Source organism: Pseudorca crassidens, chromosome 5 (genome assembly GCF_039906515.1).
Source record: "Pseudorca crassidens isolate mPseCra1 chromosome 5, mPseCra1.hap1, whole genome shotgun sequence".
Lineage (NCBI taxonomy): Eukaryota > Metazoa > Chordata > Mammalia > Artiodactyla > Delphinidae > Pseudorca > Pseudorca crassidens.
This window is the reverse complement of record NC_090300.1, coordinates 74,512,153-74,536,213: the sequence shown is the minus strand read 5'-3', so window position 1 is coordinate 74,536,213 and position 24,061 is coordinate 74,512,153. Positions and strand designations below refer to the sequence as shown.

The window sequence follows — 24,061 nt, the reverse complement described above, 5'->3', positions numbered from 1 at the left end:
TGGCAAATACAAAATAGTTACCCTCAGGGGAAAGGAAAACAATATTTATAGAAGATAAATGATGATGTGATATTAAGGTCCTCTGCTGGCTCACTCAAAAGGCTACTGCTTCTTACTCAAGCTGCCACAGGAAATCTATGCTAGTAGGGAGAAAAATTTCCATGGCTCAGTGATGAGACAATACCAGTAAACAATTTATTAAAGAGCCTGCCATCCATCATTGGAATTTGGAACAACAATGATACATTGAAAATAAGTATTCATCCCAAGTTTCTTTTCTTCCTCACAAATTCCTTCGGCTCCAATATCTCTTCAGTAAATTAATAGTATTTTGCTCTTAGTCTTTTTGGAAACAAGCCAAGGAAAGAGAAGGCACCAGCGGCAGCTGCCACAAACCCAATGGTACTTATTGCTCGGTTGGCCTATAAGGAAACAGGAAACAAACAAAAACACATCTTATTCTAAAAGCATCTCAGTGTCCTAAACCCCAGCTTTAGCTTGTTTCCTAAACTGAAGACCCATTTTAATGTACAATGGATGAATTTAAAACTCAATGCAAAATTAAAATTCTGTATGCAGATGAAATAAATTTATAATTATTATAATTATGACAAAGATAGAAATACACATAGGTAGAGATCCCTCTTTTTCTTTTTTAAGAAGATGTTGGGAGTAGGAGTTTATTAATTATTTTATTTTTGCTGTGTTGGGTCTTCGTTTCTGTGTGTGGGCTTTCTCTAGTTGTGGCAAGCGGGGGCCACTCTTCATCGCGGTGCGCGGGCCTCTCAGCATCGCGGCCTCTCTTGTTGCGGAGCACAGGCTCCAGACGCGCAGGCTCAGTAGTTGTGGCTCACGGGCCTAGTTGCTCCGTGGCATGTGGGATTCTCCCAGACCAGGGCTCGAACCCGTGTCCCCTGCATTAGCAGGCAGATTCGCAACCACTGCGCCACCAGGGAAGCCCGAGATTCTTCATATTTTTATAGCTTCTGAGAGTTTACAAACTCATTATGCCACAATTCCTAATAATTGTCATAGTACCCCTGGGAGGTAGCATTACTCCTGTTTTGTAAAACTTGAGAAGTTAAAAGTGATTTGCCCGAGGGAGGTCGTACCACCAGGATGTTTAGATATAGTTTAATCTTGAACCATGTGTTCTCCCCCTATGAAACCCCTACCCCCTAAACACATACTGGTTTGGTTGATTCTATATCAAGGTGAATATCCTGTGTGTGTGTGTGTGTGTGTGTGTGTGTGTGTGTGTGTGTATTGGTTGAGGGGTGTAGACATGATAAGAAAGTGGGAGCACTCATTCAAGAAGTCTATTAAAAAGATGACAGCATTTGGATGGACCCGTATATGTGTGTGTGTGTGTGTGTGTGTGTGTGTGTGTGTGTGTGTGTGTGTGTTCCTTGACTTCATGTCTGTTAGGAAAATAATTCAGGGATGTGACTTGAGCTCAATACCTATAGGCTCTTATTTGGTAGATACACTTTCTATTCTGATAAACAAACTTCAAGAGAAGTCAATACTGATGATAACTATCATGTCAAAAAGTAATTTCTCATGTAGACAAACGAAAATAAACCACTCTCAAGCTCAATTGTCCATAAAGGAGCTCAGACATTTATATCTTTAAGGGTATTAATCATCATCATGATGATGGAACTGATGAATATTCATGGTTTCATGGCACTCAACTAATATCGCCTTCCATCTGCAGTGCAATTTTATGACCCAAAGGTCACATTCAGATACTTCAGAGTCATCAGGTATTCTGAAAACAACAGTTATTCTCTGGGAGTTAAGAATCGGGCTTTCAAATAAAGCAAAACATTTTTCCTAAATTACTCTGGAGACCAGCCCCAGTGCTGGAAAGTGTGACCCAGCTCACACTGGAGCATGCCCTCTGTCTAACCCACAGCCCTCCACCACGGAGCCTGCCACCCCCATATGCCACATAATGTTCCCTCCCTAACTGTGGGTTCCCTATGGGGAACAGGCAGCATGGGTTCTAGCCAGGACAGAAGCACAATGGCAAGAGTATTCACTTCATTACATCATCCTGTGGTCTCTAGGGATGAGGCCTGTAATTATAACTCCCTGCTCTGTTACCATCCCCAGTTGCCAAAGAGAACGACACTGGCAAACAACTGAAAAATCCTATTTTAGTTTACAATTCTAATTTAATGTATTTGGTTAGTTGGTTCTTTCTTTTATCCATAATTTTTAATTAGTTGCTACCTAAGTTGCTTCCCAGGAGAGAGTCAGAATTCACTATAGCATAGAGCTACCCACATAGCTCATGGGGAGCAAAAAAGGGCTGGGAGATACAAGATACCAGACAAAATTCCAAAGAGGGGCAGAATCAATAATCAGACAGGGAGTAAGGATTATAAACCAAGCCCAAACCTCATGCAATTCCAGGCAGATGCTGAGATTCCAAGGAGGGCTGATACAGGAAAATATGGCAGGCAATGCAAAAACAGGAAGGTGCAATTGGTGTCTTTAAACAGAGATATCAAATGGCAGCAGAGGACAGCCCTGGGAAAATGGCAGGATCCTGTGGGTGGGGTGGCCCCAGCTAGATGCAGTCCTAACTCATTGGGTATCTTTCAGCCACTAGAAACATAACATGTGAGAGAAATCCCATAAGTCTAAGAGACCTGGGGAGGGGACAGACAACTTAATACTAACTCAAAATCCCCTGAGATTGCACAGGCAAGATACAATTATAATAAAGCCACTTCCAGCATGCAGTTTCCCAAATCCCAAACATTTATTTTTTTCAAGTTGCATTCTAAATGGAAAAAGCACATGTAATTTGGACAATCCCTTAGAGTTATGTGTAATGGGATCTAACCTGCAAGATTATAAAATCCCAGGATTTTTGTGGTGAAACAGCATGAACAAGAGCTTTTACTTCATGGCTGATTTAGGATTATAAGATCACCAAATCCTATCCGGCACACTTCATCCTTTATAGGGCTTTCGGGGTGGGGTGGGGGGCATGGTAAACAACCCATTCTGAGGATCTATATATACATGCTCAATGAAATGTTAGCTATAACTGAAGCAGCTGGGTCCAGACATCAGTTTAGCTGGGTCACAGATAACTGTAGGGGTTATCAAAATCCCTCTTCCCCCAAGACTCTAAGGCTGCAGTGCTAAGCAAAGAAACACAGTCAGCGTGTAGTGTCAGCTTGTCCAGGCCCATTCAAGGGTGCTGCTATCTTCCACAAAGATAGACACATTTTAATAACTTGTTTAGACTCGAACAGTGAGAAATGTTGATTTTAGGAATTTGTAAAAATAAGGAAAAGACAAGCCACAGGCTGGAAGAAAACATTGGTAAAAGGCATATTTGATAAAAGATAGTTTTCCAAAATACGCTAAGAACTCTTAAAACTCAACAATATGAAAACAAGCAAGCAACACAATTAAAATTGGGCTAAAGATCTCAAGAGACACATCACTAAATGTGATATGCAGATAGCAAATAATACATGAAAAGATGTCCAACATCATACATATTTAAGGAATTGCAAATTAAAACAATGGAGATACAACCACGTACCTATCAGAATGGCTAACCTCCAAAACGCTGACAGTGCCAAATGCTAAAGATTTGGAGCAACAGGAGCTCTCGTTCAAGGCTGATGGGAATTCAAAATGGTACAGCCACTTTGGAAGACAGCTGGGCAGTTTCTTACAAAACTAAACATACTCTTACCGTATGATCCAACAATCATAATACTTGGTGTTTATCCAAATGAGTCAAAAATTAACATCCACAAAAGACCTACATGCAAATGTTTCCAGCAGCTTTTTTTCATAATTACCAAAACTGGGAAGCAGCCAAGATGTCCTTCAGTAGGTGAGTGGAAAAATAAACTGTGGTGCATCCAGACAAGGGAATATTATTCAGCGATAAAAAGAAATGAGAAACCAAACCATGAAAAGACATGGAAGAATTTTAAGTGCATATTGCTTAGTATGATTTCAACTATATGACATTCTGGGAAAGATAAACTACAGAGCAGTAAAAAAAAAAAAAAAAATCAGTGGTTGCCAGAGATTTAGAGAAAGAGGGAATGATTAAGCAGAGTATACAGGATGACATTACACAGTTGTCAAAACCAACAGAATTTACAACATAAAGAGTGAACCCTTATGTTAACTATTTTAGGGGAAGAAAATTTTTTCCTTTACCCATAACAAGTTCTCAGCTGAGGCTCTGTAATAAGAGGAAAGCAAACAGAAGTTTATTAAAATGCATATCTCATATACTCATGGGAGAAATTCAGGGAAGAGTAACTCAAAGAGAGAGAATAAACAAAACACAGCGTTAGTGAAAGGAAAGGAATCATAAAGATCAGAGCAGAAATAAATGAAATAGAAACAAAGAAAACAATAGCAAAGATCAATAAAACTAAAAGCTGGTTTTTTGAGAAGATAAACAAAATTGTAAATCTTTAGCCAGACTCATCAAGAAAAAGAGGAAGAGGACTCAAATCAATAAAATTAGAAATGAAAAAGGAGAAGGTACAATGGACACCACAGAAATACAAAGCATCCTAAGAGACTACTACAAGCAACACTATGCTAATAAAATGGGCAACCTGGAAGAAATGGACACATTCTTAGAAATGCACAACTGCCAAGACTGAATCAGGAAGAAATAGAAAATATGAACAGACCAATCACAAGCACTGAAATTGAAACTGTGATTAAAAATCTTCCAACAAACAAAAGTCCAGAACCAGATGGCTTCACAGGCGAATTCTATCAAACATTTAGAGAAGAGCTAACAACTATCTTTCTCAAACTTTTCCAAAAAACTGCAGAGGAAGGAACACTCCCAAACTCATTCTACAAGGCCACCATCACCCTGATACCAAAACCAGACAAAGATAATGCAAAAAAAGAAAATTACAGACCAATATCACTGATGAATATAGATGCAAAAATCCCCAACAAAATACTAGCAAACAGATTCCAACAGCACATTAAAAGGAGCATATACCTCGATCAAGTGGGATTTATCCCAGGGATGCAAGGATTCTTCAGTATACCCAAATCAATCAGTGTGATACACCACATTAACAAATTGAAGGAGAAAAACCATATGATCATCTCAATAGATACAGAAAAAGCTTTCGACAAAATTCAATACCCATTTATGATAAACTCTCCAGAAAGTGAGCAAAGAGGGAACCTACCTCAACATAATAAAGGCCATATATGACAAACCCACAGCAAACATCATTCTCAATGGTAAAAAACTGAAAGCATTTCCTCTAAGATCAGGAAAAGACAAGGATGTCCATTCTCGCCACTATTATTCAACATAGTTTTGGAAGTCCTAGCCATGGCAATCAGAGAAGAAAAGAAATAAAAGGAATACAAATTGGAAAAGAAGTAAAATCATCACTGTTTTCAGATGGCATGATACCATACATAGAGAATCCTAAAGATGCCACCAGAAAACTACTAGAGCTAATCAATGAATTTGGTAAAGTAGCAGGATACAAAATTAATGCATAGAAATCTCTTGCATTCCTATACACTAACAACAAAAGATCAGAAAAAGAAATTAAGGAAACAATCCCCTTCACCATTGCAACAAAAAGAATAAAATAACTAGGAATAAACCTATCTAAGGAGGTAAAAGACCTGTACTCAGAAAACTATAAGACAGTGATGAAAGAAATCAAAGATGACACAAACAGGGGCTTCCCTGGTGGCGCAGTGGTTGAGAATCTGCCTGCCAATGCAGGGGACACGGGTTCGAGCCCTGGTCTGGGAAGATCCCACATGCCGCAGAGCAACTAGGCCCATGAGCCACAACTACTGACCCTGCGCGTCTGGAGCTTGTGCTCTGCAACAAGAGAGGCCGCGACAGTGAGAGGCCCGTGACCACGATGAAGAGTGGCCCCCTCTCGCCGCAACTAGAGAAAGCCCATGCACAGAAACAAAGACCCAACACAGCCAAAAATAAATAAATAAATAAAATTAAAAATTAAAAAAAAAAAAGATGACACAGACAGATGGAGAGATATACCATGTTCTTGGATTGGAAGAATCAGTATTGTGAAAATGACTATACTACCCAAAGCAATCTACAGATTCAATGCAACCCCTATCAAATTACCAATGGCATTTTTTACAGAACTGGAACAAAAAATCTTAAAATTTGTATGGAGACACAAAAGACCCTGAATAGCCAAAGCAATCTTGGGGGAAAAAAACGGAGCTGGAGGAATCAGACTCCCTGACTTCAGCCTACACTACAAAGCTACAGTAATCAAGACAATATGGTACTGGCACAAAAACAGAAATATAGATCAATGGAAAAGGATAGAAAGCCCACAGATAAACCCACGCACCTACGGTCAACTAATCTATGACAAAGGAGGCAAGGATATACAATGGAGAAAAGACAGCCTCTTCAATAAGTGGTGCTGGGAAAACTGGACAGCTACATGTAAAAGAATGAAATTAAAACACTCCCTAACACCATACACAAAAATAAACTCAAAATGGATTAGAGACCTAAATGTAAGACCGGACACTATAAAACTCTTACAGGAAAACCTAGGAAGAACACTCTTTGACATAAATCACAGCAAGATCCTTTTTGACCCACCTCCTGGAGAGATGGAAATAAAAACAAAAATAAACAAATGGGAGCTAATGAAACTTAAAAGCTTTTGCACAGCAAGGAAACTGTAAACAAGACGAAAAGATAACCCTCAGAATGGGAGAAAATATTTGCAAACGAATCAACGGACAAAGGATTAATCTCCGAAATATATAAACAGTTCATGCAGCTCAATATTAAAAAAACAAACAACCCAATCAAAAATGGGCAGAAGATCTAAACAGACATTTCTCCAAAGAAGACATACAGATGGCCAAGAGACACATGAAAAGCTGCTCAACATTACTGGTTATTAGAGACATGCAAATCAAAACTACAATGAGGGGCTTCCCTGGTGGCCCAGTGGTTGAGAGTCTGCCTGCCGATGCAGGGGACACGGGTTCATGCCCCGGTCCAGGAGGATCCCACATGCCACAAAGCGGCTGGCCCCGTGGGCCATGGCCACTGAGCCTGCACGTCCAGAGCCTGTGCTCTGCAACAGGAGAGGCCGCAACAGTGAGAGGCCCTCGTACCGAAAAAAAAAAACTACAACGAGGTATCACCTCACACTGGTTAGAATGGGCATCATCAGAAAATCTACAAACAACAAATGCTAGAGAGGGTGTGGAGAAAAGGGAACCCTCTTGCACTGTTGGTGGGAATGTAAATTGATACAGCTACTTTGGAGGGTGGTATGCAGGTTCCCTAAAAAACTAAAAATAGAATTACCACATGATCCAGCAATCCCACTACTGGGCATATACCCAGAGAAAACCATAATTCAAAAAGACACATGCACCCCAGTGTTTATTGCAGCACTATTTACAATAGCCAGGTCATGAAATCAACCTAAATGCCCACTGACAGACAAACGGATAAAGAAGATGTGGTACATATATGCAGTGGAATATTAGCCATAAAAAGGAACGAAACTGGGTCATTTGTAGAGATGTGGATGGACCTAGAGACTGTCATACAGAGTGAAGTAAGTCAGAAAGAGAAAAACAAATATCGTATATGAACACATATATGTGGAATCTAGAAAAATGGTACAGATGAACTGGTTTGCAATGCAGAAATAGAGACACAGATGTAGAGAACAAACGTATGGACGCCAAGCGGGGAAAGTGGCAGGGCGTGGTGGTGGTGGGATGAATTGGGAGATTGGGATTGACATATATACACTAATATGTATAAAACACATAACTAAGAACATGCTGTATAAAAATAAATAAATAAAATAAGACACAAAGAATTCAGGCTTAGGCTTATATAGCATCTTCAACAAAGAACAATAAATTTGTGGAGAAATGACAGGACACAGGAAAGTGGTTCGCCTTCCAAGGGCAACAGTCTGTGGGAAGGTAAACATACAGGAAACTAATGGTAAACAGAGGCTTGTATGTAGTTTGTTATGTAGATACCTCTAGTGCCCTCTCTAGGCTGATAAGGGTCTTACATTAACCACTGGTTGTCCCTGATGATTAACTTTTGTCCTTCCTGGTAGAGTGGGGAGGAGGAACACCTTTGAAAATTTATGTCCTGCTTTTAGGCAAATAGGGGGAGGGCAGAGAGCTTTTCTTGCAACTGCTTCTACTCAGTTGTCTCTCAATTGCTCAAAATAATCCTTATGCCAAAGTGACATATTTGCAGGTGGCATATTCTGGTTTCCTTCACCATGGATTCTGGTTGATAAGGATGTACCAATGTTGGTTCATCTTTTGTAACAAATATACCACACTGCTGTAGGATGTTGACAGTGGGGAAGGATACATTTATGTGTGTGGGAGGGGGAGTATGTGGGAACTCTCTATACTTTCAGCTCAATTTTGCTGTGAATTTAAAACTACTCTAAAAAGTAAAGTTCATTAATTTTTTAAAAAATACAGAAAAGTACAAAGAAGAAAAAGATGGGGCCACAATCCTTCCACCTTTCTAACCTTTTTATGTATTTATAGTTTTTTAAATTGGGGGAAATACACAGCCATTTCTCAAGGATACTGTTCTATGCTCAAGACCCCTAAACCTTAAAGGGACCCTGGAAAACAAATCTAATATTAGTTATTATTAGTACTAACACTATTAATTATTGATAGAAATAAAAATAACAATTCGAGTGCTGTAGTTTCTTAGATCAAGAGAATTTTACTGAAGAGTGCCAACAAAGATCTATAAAATTGCTAAAATACTGAAATTAAAAGTAGTCTATGAAAGTACACTTTTTATTGGGATGAATAATATGTAACGGAGTATGCTAAGAGACTTTAAAAATCTCTTACAATCTATAAAATAACCTCGCTTTATAGATTAGGAAACTGATAAACAATGTGTCCAAAGTCATCCAGCTATGAAGTGGTGAAGATGGGGCTCTAGCTCAGATCAGCAGAATTCCAAAGCTTAGGTGTGTCCTTAAGGCTGTCACTACACCATCTTCATCAGAACCTGCTAAAGAACATTTCTATTAGTTGTTAAAAAAATGGTTACTTTTTCATGGGTCTTGATCTGGGTATGAAAGGTAGAAAGATGATAGATTACAAGTGAGAGTCAAAGCAAAAAGATGGCTTTAATTCCTTTTGATTTAGCCACATTAAAAAAAAATACTGATTGAGTGCAGTGGACAACTTTGTCATTAACAAACTTTATTTCTTAGCCGTACCACTACTTTTCAATGCAAAGGTGAGCTGAAACTTGTGTGCACGTCCTGTGTTTTGGATCAGAAGCAATTTATTGCTACATGTGAATAGAACATTCATTATGGTAATGCACTTCCTAATAAAAATGAATTTCCAATTAAATTACTTCTTAATAAAAACAAATGTATCCTTTCATTATGTTCCATCTCCCATTTTCCCAAGCTTTCGTGAGCAGAATTGTAACTTCATTCCTCAGAATAGACATTTATATAACAGATCCACCATTTAAAGATACTGAAAGCCTTTACATATTCATTTTCTCACACCACTTTAATAAATCTTTAGGTTAAAACATCAATGATGGAATTGGATTGGTGGGAAGATAGGTAGGGAAAGGGCATGCTTTTAGTGAGGAATCTAACATACTACCGAATAGTGATGGTAAATAACAAAACTATAAGCTACTTCCTCTGGTGGGGGAAGTCCCCCTGGTGGCACAGTGGATAGGACTCCGAGCTCCCAATGCAGGGGGCCCGGGTTCAATCCCTGGTCAGGGAACTAGATCCCACATGCACACTGCAACTAAGAGTTCGCATGCCACAACTAAGGAGCCCTGGAGCCACAACTAAGGAGCCTGCCTGCTGCAACTAAGACCCGGCACAACCAAAAAATAAATAAATAATTTTTAAAAAAGTCAATTAATTCACTGAAAATCCTCCAAAAGCTCAATGAATCAAAGGATCTCCTCAAAAGCACAACATTTATTTGAAACTAGCATCACAAGGAAACAGAAGACATCTACAAAGCCACCAAGCTATGGCATCAGTTAGCCTCTTTCAGCTAAAGGAGAAGAATCTCACTATTACCATCTATGTTTTCGGCAAATGAACTCCCACTCAAAAATGTCAGCATATTTTTTTCAGTATATAAAGTTACTGATTTAATTGCTGTATGGTGGGGTGATGGGGAAAAAAACTGAAGGACAGAGGGCAATAAGAATGACAGAAAGCTATGGTGTTGACTCTGCTTCAAGTCCCTTCTAACCTAAATTCATGATACGAATGTTCTAGTCTCAGTGTGGTCATGAAATTGCTGCATGACCTTGGGCAACTCGATTCCCTCCTTTGTCCTTCAGTGTTCTCATATTTTCTTGTTCTTTTCCATTTGTTTGAGGCCAGAAAACTTGATCATAGTCAGTAGCTATTATTTTCCCAATGTGAGAAACTTCCATTTCTCCTAGAGAAAACTCACCTGCTCTGAAACTCCTTCTCCATAGCGGAGCAAAGTCACAAAATGCTCACAGTTGTTGACAAGTAAGTCATACTCCACCTCCTGTCCAGCAACAAACTCTGACCGCTGCATGACTTCTTCCACGGGGAGTGGTGGGTATGTTCCATCGTATTTATTGTTTATTCTGTATGTGTCATTTCCCACAACATCCTTCAAAAGCTGCATCTTCACCAGGGCCTTTCTGCTGAATACAGACTTGGCGCTTGTAAACGATGCAGAAATGCCATCGTCTATAAGGAGAATTCTGGTTAGCAAGATATAGCGACCCAGCCCAGTGAACTCCACTGCCATCCTAACTTATCCTCAAACCAGAAACCATTTAATCTTACTAAGAGTAAACCCTCATTCTCTAATTTATCACTAACATTTGTTCAACACTATATGAGTGAGAATATAAGAAAACTTTTTGAAAATCTATATCTACCTATCTTTTTGAAAATTTATAGAACAAATTGGGTGTGAAAACTCTACCTATTTTTGAGGAATAAGTTCCCTATCAATTGATTATTATTAGGGATCTTGGCATATGTTTCCAACAAAGTACAGATAAGATCATTGCCCCCTTTTTCTATGATGCAGTCTATTTTTCAGCATTTGAACCCTTCCAAACTAATACCATTGGGCTTAGCAGTAGTGCATTACAATTAGTGCTCTTGTCCTGCATCTAAGCAGCACTCCTCACACCCAGCTCTGTTTTTACACTTGTTCTTTTAATTAGGCTTCACTTTGAAACCTGCAGGGGACCCCAGTCTTCTCAGGGGTCAGTTGGGATCAGGCTGGGGCCCTGCCTTTGTTTTGCTAGTTCCTTTAGCCAAGAAACTAAGTCCTAAAACTAAACCTAATGTAGTAGGCACTGTCCACTCTATGTGGCCCCTAGCTGTGCCCTACCCACCTGTCACAATTCCCCATGCCCTACCACTCCATCTTACTGCCTCTATTAGTAAGCATTGGTCTAGACTGCCTGAAACCTCTGTGTCCTGGTGTGCCGTGATCAGCACCTGAGGCATCTGATTCCTTAGCGTTCAGCTTTAACACCAGGCCCTAGGCCCTCTCCATCTGCCCGAGACTGCTATGCTTGGCCATTGTTCAAGTAAATCATGAGATGAAGGGTCTCTGTATAACCAGTGTTATGACACTTGTCCTTTCAGTTATGACTAAAAGCAAACATTTTTTTCCACTCCTCTTTTTTTCTCTCCTCCAAAATCCTTTTCATTGGAGCAGCATTTCCAGTTAATTATCTTACATGTTAAAAGTTCTTACACATTACAAGTTCATAGGACACATATATCCTAGTTAGAATTATTCAATTTTTTTTTGTGACTAGTTTGATGTAATCAATTTACCGATGAGAAAATCAAAGCTTGGAGAGAGAAACTGGCTTGTGGAACATCCCACAAGTAGTTAACAGAAACAGGAATTTAACTTCCGTCTACAGGATCAAAGCTCAGTGCTTGAACCACATTAAGATGGAGCTTACGGTGGGAAAAAAGAAAACAGCACAAAAACCTCATATTATTTTCCAAATGTGAAAACTGCAGAGATAATGTAAAGAATTGCTTAGCGTTAATTATTAGACTCTACAGAATGAATGGCTCTATATCGTAAATGTCATTTTATTTGCCATTTCCACTTCCAATATTCTAGAACAAGAGGCAAATAGCTCAAAATCTTGCAAAAATCACTTCATTAACAGTTCTCAGAAGCTCTCAAGATAGTAAGACTTAGGCCTATAAACACTTCTTTATAAAGGTATCTTGAGGAAAAATTATTCTAAGCTATTTGTTATTTGCATACATTTTTTCTTAATAATTTGTGCTCATTTCTAAACCTGTAGAAAATACAGAAAAATACAGCATAAACACATAAATAAATATAAACCACCTATTATCCTGCCACTCAGAAATAACTATTATTATTATTTTGATGTATTTTTACTGTCTTTTATTATCACTTGTATATGTGTGTATATGTTTGCATTAACATGTATGTGTGTATATACGATTTCTTTGCAAACCAGGTACCATATTACACAATGCACTTTAATCTGGAATTTTCCAATAGCTATCATACTAGATCATCTTTCATGCAATTAAAGATGTCCAGAAATGATTTTTAGCTGTTAAAGTATTATTGTTTTAGTCACTGAGCACCCCATCTTACCACTGCTTCTTCCTTTCTGGAAAAGACTCTTTCTAGGCCAGTCATACTATCCTATTCCTGCACACAGTTATGGTTCAGTGATGGACATGGGACCCACACCAGACAATTAGAGTCATTCTCCATGATTTTTCTAACTGCAATGGGCAGGAAGTAACTCTCTCCTGTGGGTCACAAGCCTGTAAGGATGAGAGCCTAAGAATGCTTATGGTCATCAGCTCAGCTTCTTAGACATAGCCTGGGATAATGAAGACAATATACAGAAGAAGAATGCAGATGTGGGATGGAGAATTTTGATAGTGTTCAATCCCCTAGATCTGGGCATCCCTGAGGCCAGCACCATCTCTACTCTTTCTGTAGTTTCCTTCACTGAAGCAATGAATTTGCCGTTTTGTTTAAGTGAATTTGAATTTATGTTACTTGCAACTAAAAAATTCTGCCAGGCCTTCCCTGGTTGCGCAGTGGTTGAGAGTTTGCCTGCCAATGCAGGGGACACGGGTTCGTGCCCCGGTCCGGGAAGATCCCACATGCCGCGGAGAGGCTGGGCCTGTGAGCCATGGCCGCTAAGCCTGCGAGTCCGGAGCCTGTGCTCCGCATCGGGAGAGGCCACAACAGTGAGAGGCCCGCGTACCGCAAAAAAAAAAAAAAAAAAAAAAAATTCTGCCAAACACAGGTACCTAATATCTTGTGGCTAAATCATAATTCACTTAATCATTCCCTTGCTAGCCATTGATCCATTCTGTTTTTTAAACCATTATAAATGAGATAGAAGTGAACATTCTCATACGCAAATATTAAATTAGTATCTCTAAAAGTATTTCCCAAGAATAGATTCATAGAGGTAAAATTACAGGGTCAGAGCGTATGAACTCCTTTAAGACTCTTAGCACATATTGTTAAATTGTGTTTGCGAACAATTTTATCAACTTATATTTCTGTCAACAGTATCCTTGTGTTCATTTCATTATACCTTTATCAACAGATTATCATTTTTTTTAATTTTGCTAATGTGAGAGGCATAAAATCTGTCATTTTATTTTATAATTCCTAGATGACTGAAAAGCTGAAACCTTTAAAAACAGTCTTCTACAGTCTTCTACAGACTGTTCACAATCTTTTACCCATTTGTTTGTTGGGATTTGGGTGTTCGCTGCTGTTCCCTCAGCTTAAGGAACTCTTTCCCCAAATGCCACGTGCTGGGTTTCTTCACCTCTTTCAAGTTATGTCTTAAATGTTACTTTCTCGTGAGATTTTCCTGACCAGCTAATTTAAAACTGCAGCAGCCACAACTCCCCAGCACTTCCTATCCTGCTTCTATGATTTTCTCCATTATCACTTATCTCTAATCTAACATTACTTTCTGTATTTTGTTCATGCTCCCTCTCTCCCTCTCTCCCTCTCTCTCTGTCTCTGTCTCCCTCTCTCTCTCCACTAGAATGTAAGCTCCACTGTGTAGGGACTGGCTTATGTATCCCTAGCATTTAGAATAGCCTTTGGCACATACTGGAAAATCTATAAGTAGATGTTGAATGAATTGAAATAATCTATTTGTATTATATATAAAGACATTGTGACTCTTGTCATGTTTGTGGCAAATATTTTCCCCCGCTGATTATTTACTTTTTAACTGTGTTTTTTTAATGCAGAGGTTTAAAATTTTAATGTTAACTGGCTTTTGTGATTTCTTCAATGCCACTTTAGTCTTAGAAGGTCCTTCTGTAAACCTAGATCAGTTGGATTTATCTACTTTCTACATTTTATTTCTAGTCTGTTTTATTTTATGATTTTTCATGATTCCTTCTTGTAACAAGAAAACTAAAAAGCTCCCAGGAGCTTCTGGAAACAAACCTTACCTAGAGGTGCTATGTTGATAACATACCCATCACCCAAGTACAGTGCCCAGTGTTGATAGCCAGGACGAAACACTTCAATCAAATCACCTGGCTGAGGGTTGCCAGGATAGTTCAAACTAAAGCAATCATTAAACGCCATCTGCAACGACAGACACAAAGAAGATCTAGCTGATATGACTTGGCAAAAGAAAATCAGTTCAAGGCTTCTATAGAAACATGGCAATACAGAATTTATTGGGATTGCATTCCTTATTAAATACTTAGATTTACACCACTGACCTTTTCTTTCAATGATTCCTACACGGAATTATGTGTGCACACATGGACAAGTGGAGAAAGAATTTCTCTACTATTGCTTAATTTTCTATAGCAATGCTTCTCATACTGATTAACCCCAAGGCTCCTTTATTATAATAAGCATTTCATGATAATATCTGTTTTACTATGTAAATGTTCAGTTCATGACTACACAAAAAATATAATAAAGCACTTAGCATGAAAAAAGTCAGGATTCAGAAGCAGAAGATCAGAAGTCTTTCAGCCTTGCATATAGTGACTTAGTAAAATCAAAAAGAGGTCTGGGTGTTCACGAACATTCTGTGCAAAAGTATACTTTATCCTGCAAAACTTACTCTGTGATTTAAGCGGACACAAGCTCCAGGCTCAGATGAGTGTCCAGTCAGATATTCAGGCATACTGTAGGACACAGGACCTTTCTTCCTTGTGCTGAACTGTGCTGTGCAGACCCAGGCACACTGGCCTCCACCTGAAACCATATACAAGTCCCCGTGTCCCTGTCCTTTGAAGAAAAAAGGCTTTTGCTTTAGTCTTCCAGGCTTCCCCTGAGTCTTAAAAGGCTGGCTCAAGAGTTAATGATTAGGAAAGGTGAAGAAGTAGAAAAAAAGAATAGCTGCTGGGTGGGGAAACTGGTAACAATTTAGACTATAAATCAGCCAGATAGCGGAGTCACCAAACTTCCAGTTCCCTGAAATATATAGATAAATATCTGACACACATTCCTAAGTTGTTTTTATAGGAAGCAGAACCCCATCAGGTGAAAACTACTGACTTCAACCACATAGACACAGACTGGTTGAAACCAGAAGATTAATGATGCTTGAAACGTCACCTTGATGCCAACCAAGCCGAGAATTGAGCACAAGCTGATCACACACCCTGTGGCCCCTCCCTCACCTTGCCTTTAAAAACCCTTCCCTGAAAGCCACTGGGGAGTTCAGAACTTTTGAGCATGAGCTGCCCATTCTTCTTGCTTGGCACCCTGCAATAAATGCTGTACTTTCCTTCACCACAACCCAGTGTCAACAGGTTGGCTTTGCTGCACGTCAGGCAAGGGGACCCAAATCCAGGTACGATAACACACCCACTAAATATCAGTAAACACCCTTTGTCATTGTGACAACCACAAACACTCCCACAGATTTCCACCACTCCCCAACTGCCCCACTTACTGTCTGATTCCTCATTTCTGACTCCCAAAACAGTGCAAGGTGGTTGATGCAGAAGGGGGACAACTTGGAAGGTTGGGAAGTTCATCATATTGATGGGTACATCTGAAAATTCACAGTTTGGTGAATTTTTTTCCTTTTAAGTCAGTACTTTTCAGAAAGAACATATAAGTCTCTGATGGTTGATTTTTATGGAACATTACATTTTCTATGTACAGCATCCAAGTAGAAGGATTCAGTAAGAGGAAGTTATGTACATTCATTGATAATAAAAAGGAGATTTCATGTTATAACCATGTTGGATATATAATTGACAACAGAGTATTCCTCTGCATCTCTCACTCTAATGTAGATACATATACTCATTTACAAAATAAACCCAAGTGCCAGAAAGGGAAACTTCCAAATCATCTAAATTATAATTATAATAGTATAGGCAAAGAGCTTGGGGATACAGACTATCATTTTCCTGGCACACTAAAAGTCTTTTTTACAACAATTAATATTGGGAGGGTGTTTTCCCAAGTATTTGTATGCCATCTGTTGAAAACTTCAATCATCATACTGTCACAGAAATGAGGCCAAATGCAAACTGTCCATCTGTTGAAAAATAACTATTAAAACAACTTTATGGAAACTATTAAGTCTAACCACCCTCTCAAATATGTTTGAGTCTTATTAATATGGCAGTTCACAATTTGGCCACATGGGCACTAAAAGGAAAAATAGATACTATACTATGATATAAACAAACACATTTCCCATGAAAAGGAATCAGCAAGCACACACAGCTGCCTGTTAGCATTCAGAGACCTAGCCAAGCTTACAATAATAACCACCATTTGAACAGAAAGTACTTTGTAGTGTAACGTTTTTTTTCAAGTGCACTATTCAATTAACCCTAATTCATTTTTTAAAAATCTACCATGATTTGAGTTTATTATGTTATTATCACATTTTACAGCTAAAAAGTGATATTAGCAAATGCCAACCTTTTTAAAATACTCCCTGAAACACTTGTATTATAAAATACGGAGGGAAAAATAACTACCCTAGGTGTGAGAGACATGAGTTCTTGTTTCAGGTCTTCTCCATGCTAGTTCTGTCACTTTGGGACTTAAATGTAAAATATAAAATTATAAAACATAGAGGGAAAAATACATAGGAGAAAATCCTCAGGATTTAGGGTAAACGAAGAGTTCTTAGACTTGACACCAAAAGTATTATTCATAAAAGGAAAAACTGACAAATTGGATGTCCTCAAAATTCAAAACTTTTGTGGCACAAAAGACCCTATTAAAAGGACAAAAAGACAAGCTACAGAGCAGGAGAAAATTTTTGAAAACTACATATCCAAGAAAGGACCAATAGCAGGAACATACAAAGAACTCTCAAGACTTAACAATTAAGAAGCAAAGAATACAATTAGAACTTGAGCAAAGGACACAATGACACCTTTCATCAAAGAAGAGCCGCAGATGTCAAGCCATGTTAAACATCAGTGGCTATTAGGGATATTTAGATTAAAACCATGATAGCACTACATACCTATCACAGTAGCTAAATTAAAAAATTGTGACCAGAGAAAATGCTGGCAAGAATGTGGAGTCACTGGATCACTCATTCACCGGCTGTTGATAATATAAAATGTTGCAGTCACTCAAAGTAGTCTGGAAATTCCTTTAAAAACTTACCTTGTAACTAAAATATGGTCCAGCAATTGCACTCCTAGGCATTTATCCCAGAGACTGGAGGCATTAAAGACTTATATTTGCACAAAAATCTGTACACGAATGTTTATAGCATAATAGGCCAAAACTGGAAACAACCCAGATGACCTTCCATGGGTGAACAGTAAACAATTTGTGGTACACCCATACCATGGAACACTACTCCTAAGGAGTAAAAAAGAACAAACTATTAATAAATGCAACAACACAACCAAGGATGAATCTCTAGAGAACTGTGCTGAGTGAAAAAAGCCAGTGACATGACATGTTATATATATGATTCCATCTATACAACATTTTGACATGACCTAATTATAGAAACAGAGAACTAATAATGGTTGCCAGGGGTTAAGGAAGTGGTAAGGAGGAAGTGGGTGTGGCTATAAAAAGGCAACATATGAAAGATGCTAGAGGTGGTGGAATGCTCTGCCTCTCCATGTGGTCCATGTCAATAACCTGTTTGTGATACTGCAGTGTGGTGTTGCAAGATGTTACCACTGGGGAAAACCCGGCAAAGGTACAAGGGATCTCTCTGTATTATTTCTTACAACTGCATGTGAATCTACAATTAGCTCAAAATAAAAATCTTTAATGAAAAAAAAAAAGATCAATGTATTTTTCCCCCCCGCAGAGCATAGAAGAAGACCAATATGGGGAAGTTACAATGAGGCAACTTTTAGCTGTATACGGGGAGAATTTCTCTTTTATTGAAAGTGATCCAACAATGGAATGGAGCACCTTGTACAGATATCAGTCTCTTCACTGGGAATGTTTAAACACAGTCACAGTTGATAAAAATAAGATTTCCATGGGGCGGGGGGGAGGCGCTGGTAAGGTGAGGAGGCCTTCCAAGGTCCCTTTCACCTCTAGTGTTCATCTCATTCTATTTCCCAGAAACTGTGCAATCCTCAAATCAACAGCACAAAGTAGATATAATTATTTCCCCCATTTTAAGTATGAGGAACCTGACGTTCACAGCAGTTCAGAGACTCATCCAAAGTTACACAGTGGGAAAGGGCAGAACGCACATCTGGACTCAGACTAGCCTGCATCCAAGGTCAGGCTCCTCATCCTTAAATGCTTGTCCCCGTGTGCACTATACCTCCTCCCTTGCTGACCTTTCTGCAGCCCTTCTTGCACGCTGTGAGACTGGACAACAGTTGTGAGCTGATGATTACAATCACCTTTTTAGAGACGAGGAAACTGAGACTCAGATGAATTAAGTATCAGAACTAAAAGTCACACAGGTAGTAACTGACAGAACTAGAATTCAATCCCAGGTCTGTCTGCTTGTTCCAGACTGCATGCTCCTTCCTTACTCCACTGATTAACATCACTAGCCAAAGGAATTGCTACTAAACAATATTTCATCTCTTCCCCCCTCTCAAATATTCATTAGATAGAGAAGCTGCAAAAGCATACAGAATGTATATTTCATAAGACAACACAGGAAGTTTTTAAACATTCATATGTGGAACCAGTGAGTAATAGGAAGTGGAGCCTTGGGGAACCCCTGCTCTTCTGCAGGGGAGGTGTCAAGATGAGAAGCTTCTAGAAGCTTTTAGAAGGTTCCCAGACTCATCATACCTTAGGGAAATGGCTAAAACCTGTCTGCTTGGGTAATTTGATTTACATGGACATCTACCCATTCCATTCAAGTGCAAGTGTGTTATGTAGTGCTTCACGAACATGATAATACAGAACGAATTAAAGATACATTTTTAAGTCCTCTGCTGAAATCTTTGTGTGTCACCTTTAAGGTAAAAGTACTTCATTTTAACAGTTCATCTGCACAGAATTGTTTGACTAGTTTACAATAAAGAGTGTCTGTAATCTTTGTACAAGAAACTTCCTGTTTCATGCCAAAACAAGCTTCCTTGTTTATAGCTCCTTGTTGGTCCCCCGGGATGCATCAGAAGAAATAACGGCCCCCCTGCACAGATAGGGACAGGCTGATTAACTGCTGCTTGTGTCCCTGGGGCCACCTGTGTTACAAGAATACTAAGAGCACTTTTTCACAAACTACTCCCGAGGATGCTATTGGCGGTCTGAAACATAAGCACGGGCTGTCCCTACAGTCCAACAGTCTCCCAATTCAGTCTGGACCATTTCCCACTAAAGCTGCATTTTTCATCCATAGCCCTAGGCTCCCAGAACGGCTAATTCACAGACCCTCAGAGCTGCCAGTATCCTTGCTCCCACATCCTCTCCCTACAGCTGAGGGTTCCAACTCCCAGCCAAATGAACCATCAGCCATTGCCCCCTCATTCCTAGCTTGGAATCCCTCCGTGGATCCCCCTGTCGACTCCGAATCTCGCTCCCTCTGTAATCTTGGACTCCTTATGCATCCCTACATTCTAGGCAAACCAAACCATTATTCCTCACTCTCACCTGGAGTTATGTTGCTAGTACCGAAACTTCTACCTGGAATGCGCTGCCCATTTCCAAATGACCCACTCTTAAGGATCCAGATCAGATGTCACCTCCTCCCCAAGGTCCACCTCCTCTCAGCCACAAGTGACATCTCCTTCCGAGCTACCACTACTCCTTTATCTCTCTAACGCCCACTGCGTTTGCTACACCTGCGTGAGTTACTGATGTCTGGGGAATTTTCTCTTCTGCTCCACGTGGAGGGCTGGTTCCTGTTTATCTCTACACCTGCAGTTTGCTGCAGAGTGGCTGTCACAAGTAACTGCCCAGGGAATGTTTAATAAATGAAGGAACTAGGATCCCGAGCCCAGGGAGGCCAGAGCGGCTGGGCTTTTCCAGCACACAAATTACATTAATAGTCCTGAATGCCACAGTGATATCACCATTCATAGTTCCAAAACCTAATATATTATAATAATAAATACTTATTATTCATACTCATTTCAGTGAAGACGGTGGATACAAGGCCTTAGTAAGCAAGACGAGGTCCAGTCCTGGTTCTGCCACTTGATAGCTGTGTCACACGGGAAAGCGAGTCTCTCTTTCCCCATGGACTCTGTTCTCCCACTTGCAAGAAAAGAAAAATGGGGGGGGGGCGAGGGGGGAGGAGGGACATAGGTTAAATGAGACGCTCTCTACTGGTCCCTGGGGCTCTCTCGTCTGAGAGCCAGTTCAGCAAGGCTGTCGGGGTCCTAGAGGTCCTCCCTCCCCCTCCCCAGTACACCTCACTCTGAAGCCTGGGTTATTCTCCCCACAGGTGGCAGCGGCGAGGGTCCTGGGGTCGCGCCGGCCACGCCGCTGCTGCCCCTCCAGCTACCGGCCGGGGGTCCACTCTATCTGCGCCCGGGGGAGGGCACGGCGGCAGCGGCGTACTGCGGGTAGCCAAGGCCGGCCTCCGGCGCCAACGCCACCCCGCCGCGCGGAAAGGCCCCGGCGCTCCGACGGTGCAGCGCACGCTCACTGCTCCTGCCGCCCGGGCCGGGCTGCGCCACCGCCTGGGGACCCTCCGCCCGCCCGCCCGCCCGCCTCCGTCCCCTCCGCACCTCTGGGAGTACCGACACCACACCTGCTCTCCGCTCGCACAGACACACACACAAACCCAGCCGCCGAAGCGCAGCCCCAGCCTGGTAACTAACCGAGGACACCCTGCCCCGCCACTGGGACGTTCCTGCATCAAATTTTCCCGGTACCAAGGGCTGGTCTAGACGCGGCGGCTGTACCGTTAAATTGTCTTGTTGAGCCCAGAAATGTTCGTGAGCTCGAATACACATTGCGTCCACTAGGAGCGCGCCCCTCCTCACTCTACACAAATTCCTCGGAGGCAGTAGAAAGGATCCTGGTCCCTGTGCCCCAAGAAAGCATCTCAGTCTAAGCTAAGGTGGGAGGAGGGAGTGGCCTTAAAAAAACCTCCCTGCTTCCCACCACACATACCTACAAAATGTGTACCCGGGAGCCAGTTCCGGCGCCCAGGACTTTGGGGACACACGTGGACCCCACCCGCTTTGGACTCCTCCCTGTCACCCCCCTCCAGCCTAAGATCAACTACAGAAGTGGGAGGAGGGCGGAAAGGAGGAAGGGAGGGTGCCTAGGGCCCTAGATGTCCAGGCACCAGTTTCTCCCAATGGGAAATTTACCTGGCTCCGTCGGATGGGGCCTTCCCTAAAGACACGACTCCCTCGGGCAGCCCGTTGCCCTCCCCACTTGCCCTGCCCTGTCCCTGACAAAGGTCTGATTCTAGATAGAGGAGCAGAGCAAGTCCCTTATTCTGCGCAACTGGCGACTCGGGTGTGCACGTGACAGAGCAGGGCCTAACTGACTCTCTTTCAGGCCAGGGGCCAGCAGAGGCCTCCAGGAATATAGCCATAAGAGTTTAAAAATAAAGCTGGGCATGAAGAGTATCCATTTTCTCCTTGCTAAAAAAGGGAGGCCAAGAATAACAAACCAGCTAAGTAAGGAAGGCCTGCAGACTGCTAAGTGAACTTTTTGGAGCACAGCACAAGGACTTGCCTTCAAACAAGTCGTAACCTAGATTTTTACTCTGATATAAATGGACTCTCAGCTAAAAGGAAGGATTTTTTCCCTACTGATTCAAAGGCTGAAATAGCTCTCTAATTTTATGTTGTTTTGTCCCAATGGGATAAGAATGACCTGAAGATGCAGCCGCCTTTATAAAGGAATCAGGTTCCGTGGTGAAGGTTAAGGGTGAATCTGCAGGGTCTGAAATTGGGGTCTGGCTTTGGCATCTTTGGAAACAAAGTACTAGAAAGACATTGAAAACATGTGGGATCTAGATATACTTGTTGGTAAAGCAGAAACTCAAACACTTAAGAGGTTGTAGCTTTGTTTTTATGAGTTAATTTTTTTCTTACATGTTCCCTATTTAATGTATTTTTAGTTATAAACTGAATCAGATATACCTTTCAATACTCTTTTAATGTCTCAAAGAGAGATCCATAAACATGCATTTGCTTTATGTTCCAACTATTTCAATTGAGTCATTACTGAAAGCAGTGGTTCATGATTTTATACAGGAGAGTTATTGTGAGCATTTATAATGCCATCCTGCTTATGAGCTAAATTTATTATGTTTGCCAGGTTAATCTGTTTTCTCTAATCAGACACTTAATCATCCACTCTCCTCCCTGCATTATGGATTCATGAATCTGAACCGAGGAGGGTTGCTCAGTCAGGGCACAAGGATAAATTATCTTTTCATTTTGGGGGATATTTGTGGTTAAATGCAACATGATAGAATCAAAATGAAATAAATCTTGTAATTTTACTTCTAGATCCCTGCCAGGTATAGATAAAATGCATTCAGTTAAGAGTAAATTCGGTTCGATGCCTGAATGGAATTAGTAGGGGAAACAGAGAAAGCTTTGTCGTTCAGGAGAACTCTGAGTTCTCCCTTCATTCCTACAGATTGGAGAGATAGTTAATCATTCCTTGGCAGTACTCTATGGATGACCAGTACAGAATTAAAATTTCCATCCTGAAAGAATGAGAAATTAGCCTCGGGTAGTAATAGCCGAAGTTTGTCTGAATCTGGAGTTGTAGTCCTGGGATGTCGAGGGCTATACATGGTATGTGATGGGAGCAGATGTTATAAAACAAGCAAATAACTAATTCCCATTACTTCGGCTTTTATATTAAGTGAAGCACCATGTGGATGACACCCTCAGCTGCTGCCTAGTTAGGCTGAAAGGGTTGAAACATATTGAAATAACCATAATGGAGATGCTTTACTCATGTTTCTTGTAAAATGAATAAAGTCCAGCAAAAGCCCAGTGTTAACAAGAGTCATTATTTGCCTTTTTAACACATGGAGACTAAAATCAATTGGCAATATGTGAAGTTAGTCCTCAAAAGAACCCTGCTTTGTTTTGGGGTGTTTTTTTTTTGTATTACGTTTTTTTATTGAAGTGTAGTTGATTTGCAATGCTGTGCCAGTCTCTGCTGAATAGCAAAGTGACTCAGTTATACACAGAGACATTTTTTTAATATTCTTTTCCATTATGGTTTATCACAGGATATTGAATATAGTTCCCTGTGCTATACATTAGGACCTTGTTATTTATGCAAAAGAACTCTGTTTTTTAATGCATATTTTACAATTAGCGAAGCACTTTCATATCCTTTGTCTCATTTGAGCCTCACAAGAAACCCATGATTACTCAGGTCCTGGCAGCTGCTCTGAGGCCTGAGCTGTGAAGCTCTACACTCAGGGTCTCCCAGGGCAGGGCCCAGATCAGATCTCTTAGTCAAGAGCTCTTCCTCCACCCAGACTCCCTCTTTTATTAGACATTAAAAGCAAAGTCTTCCTTTTAGGTGAAAAAAGCGCAAAAACAGAAGACCCTGCACA

General features: G+C 40.6%; 1 protein-coding gene across 10 annotated transcripts; it reads right to left on the bottom strand.

Annotated features, from left to right (window-relative positions):
* Positions 1 to 170: 170 nt before the first annotated feature.
* Positions 171 to 21,989, bottom strand: PLAAT1 (phospholipase A and acyltransferase 1). Of its 10 annotated transcripts, none has more exons than XM_067738430.1 (7): positions 21,834 to 21,988; positions 20,638 to 20,766; positions 16,043 to 16,144; positions 15,206 to 15,339; positions 14,574 to 14,712; positions 10,525 to 10,793; positions 171 to 422 (listed from the first exon to the last, which is right to left on the bottom strand). In XM_067738430.1, exons 2-7 carry the CDS (start codon positions 20,639 to 20,641, stop codon positions 321 to 323), a joined length of 750 nt encoding a protein of 249 aa, XP_067594531.1. In that variant the 5' UTR covers positions 20,642 to 20,766; positions 21,834 to 21,988; the 3' UTR covers positions 171 to 320. The 10 variants fall into 10 exon arrangements, with proteins under 10 accessions (XP_067594531.1, XP_067594533.1, XP_067594539.1 ...); XM_067738432.1 differs by lacking the exon at positions 21,834 to 21,988 and adding an exon at positions 21,336 to 21,488; XM_067738433.1 differs by lacking the exon at positions 171 to 422 and adding an exon at positions 8,833 to 9,085 and having other exon boundaries at positions 21,834 to 21,989.
* Positions 21,990 to 24,061: the final 2,072 nt, after the last annotated feature.

Coding starts and splice junctions, on each gene's coding strand:
- PLAAT1 (XM_067738430.1), bottom strand. Junction 15,340..16,042: donor CAGAAATGAGGAATCAGACA/GTAAGTGGGGCA, acceptor ATATGGTTTCAG/GTGGAGGCCAGTGTGCCTGG. Junction 14,713..15,205: donor GTGTCCGCTTAAATCACAGA/GTAAGTTTTGCA, acceptor CTGTCGTTGCAG/ATGGCGTTTAATGATTGCTT.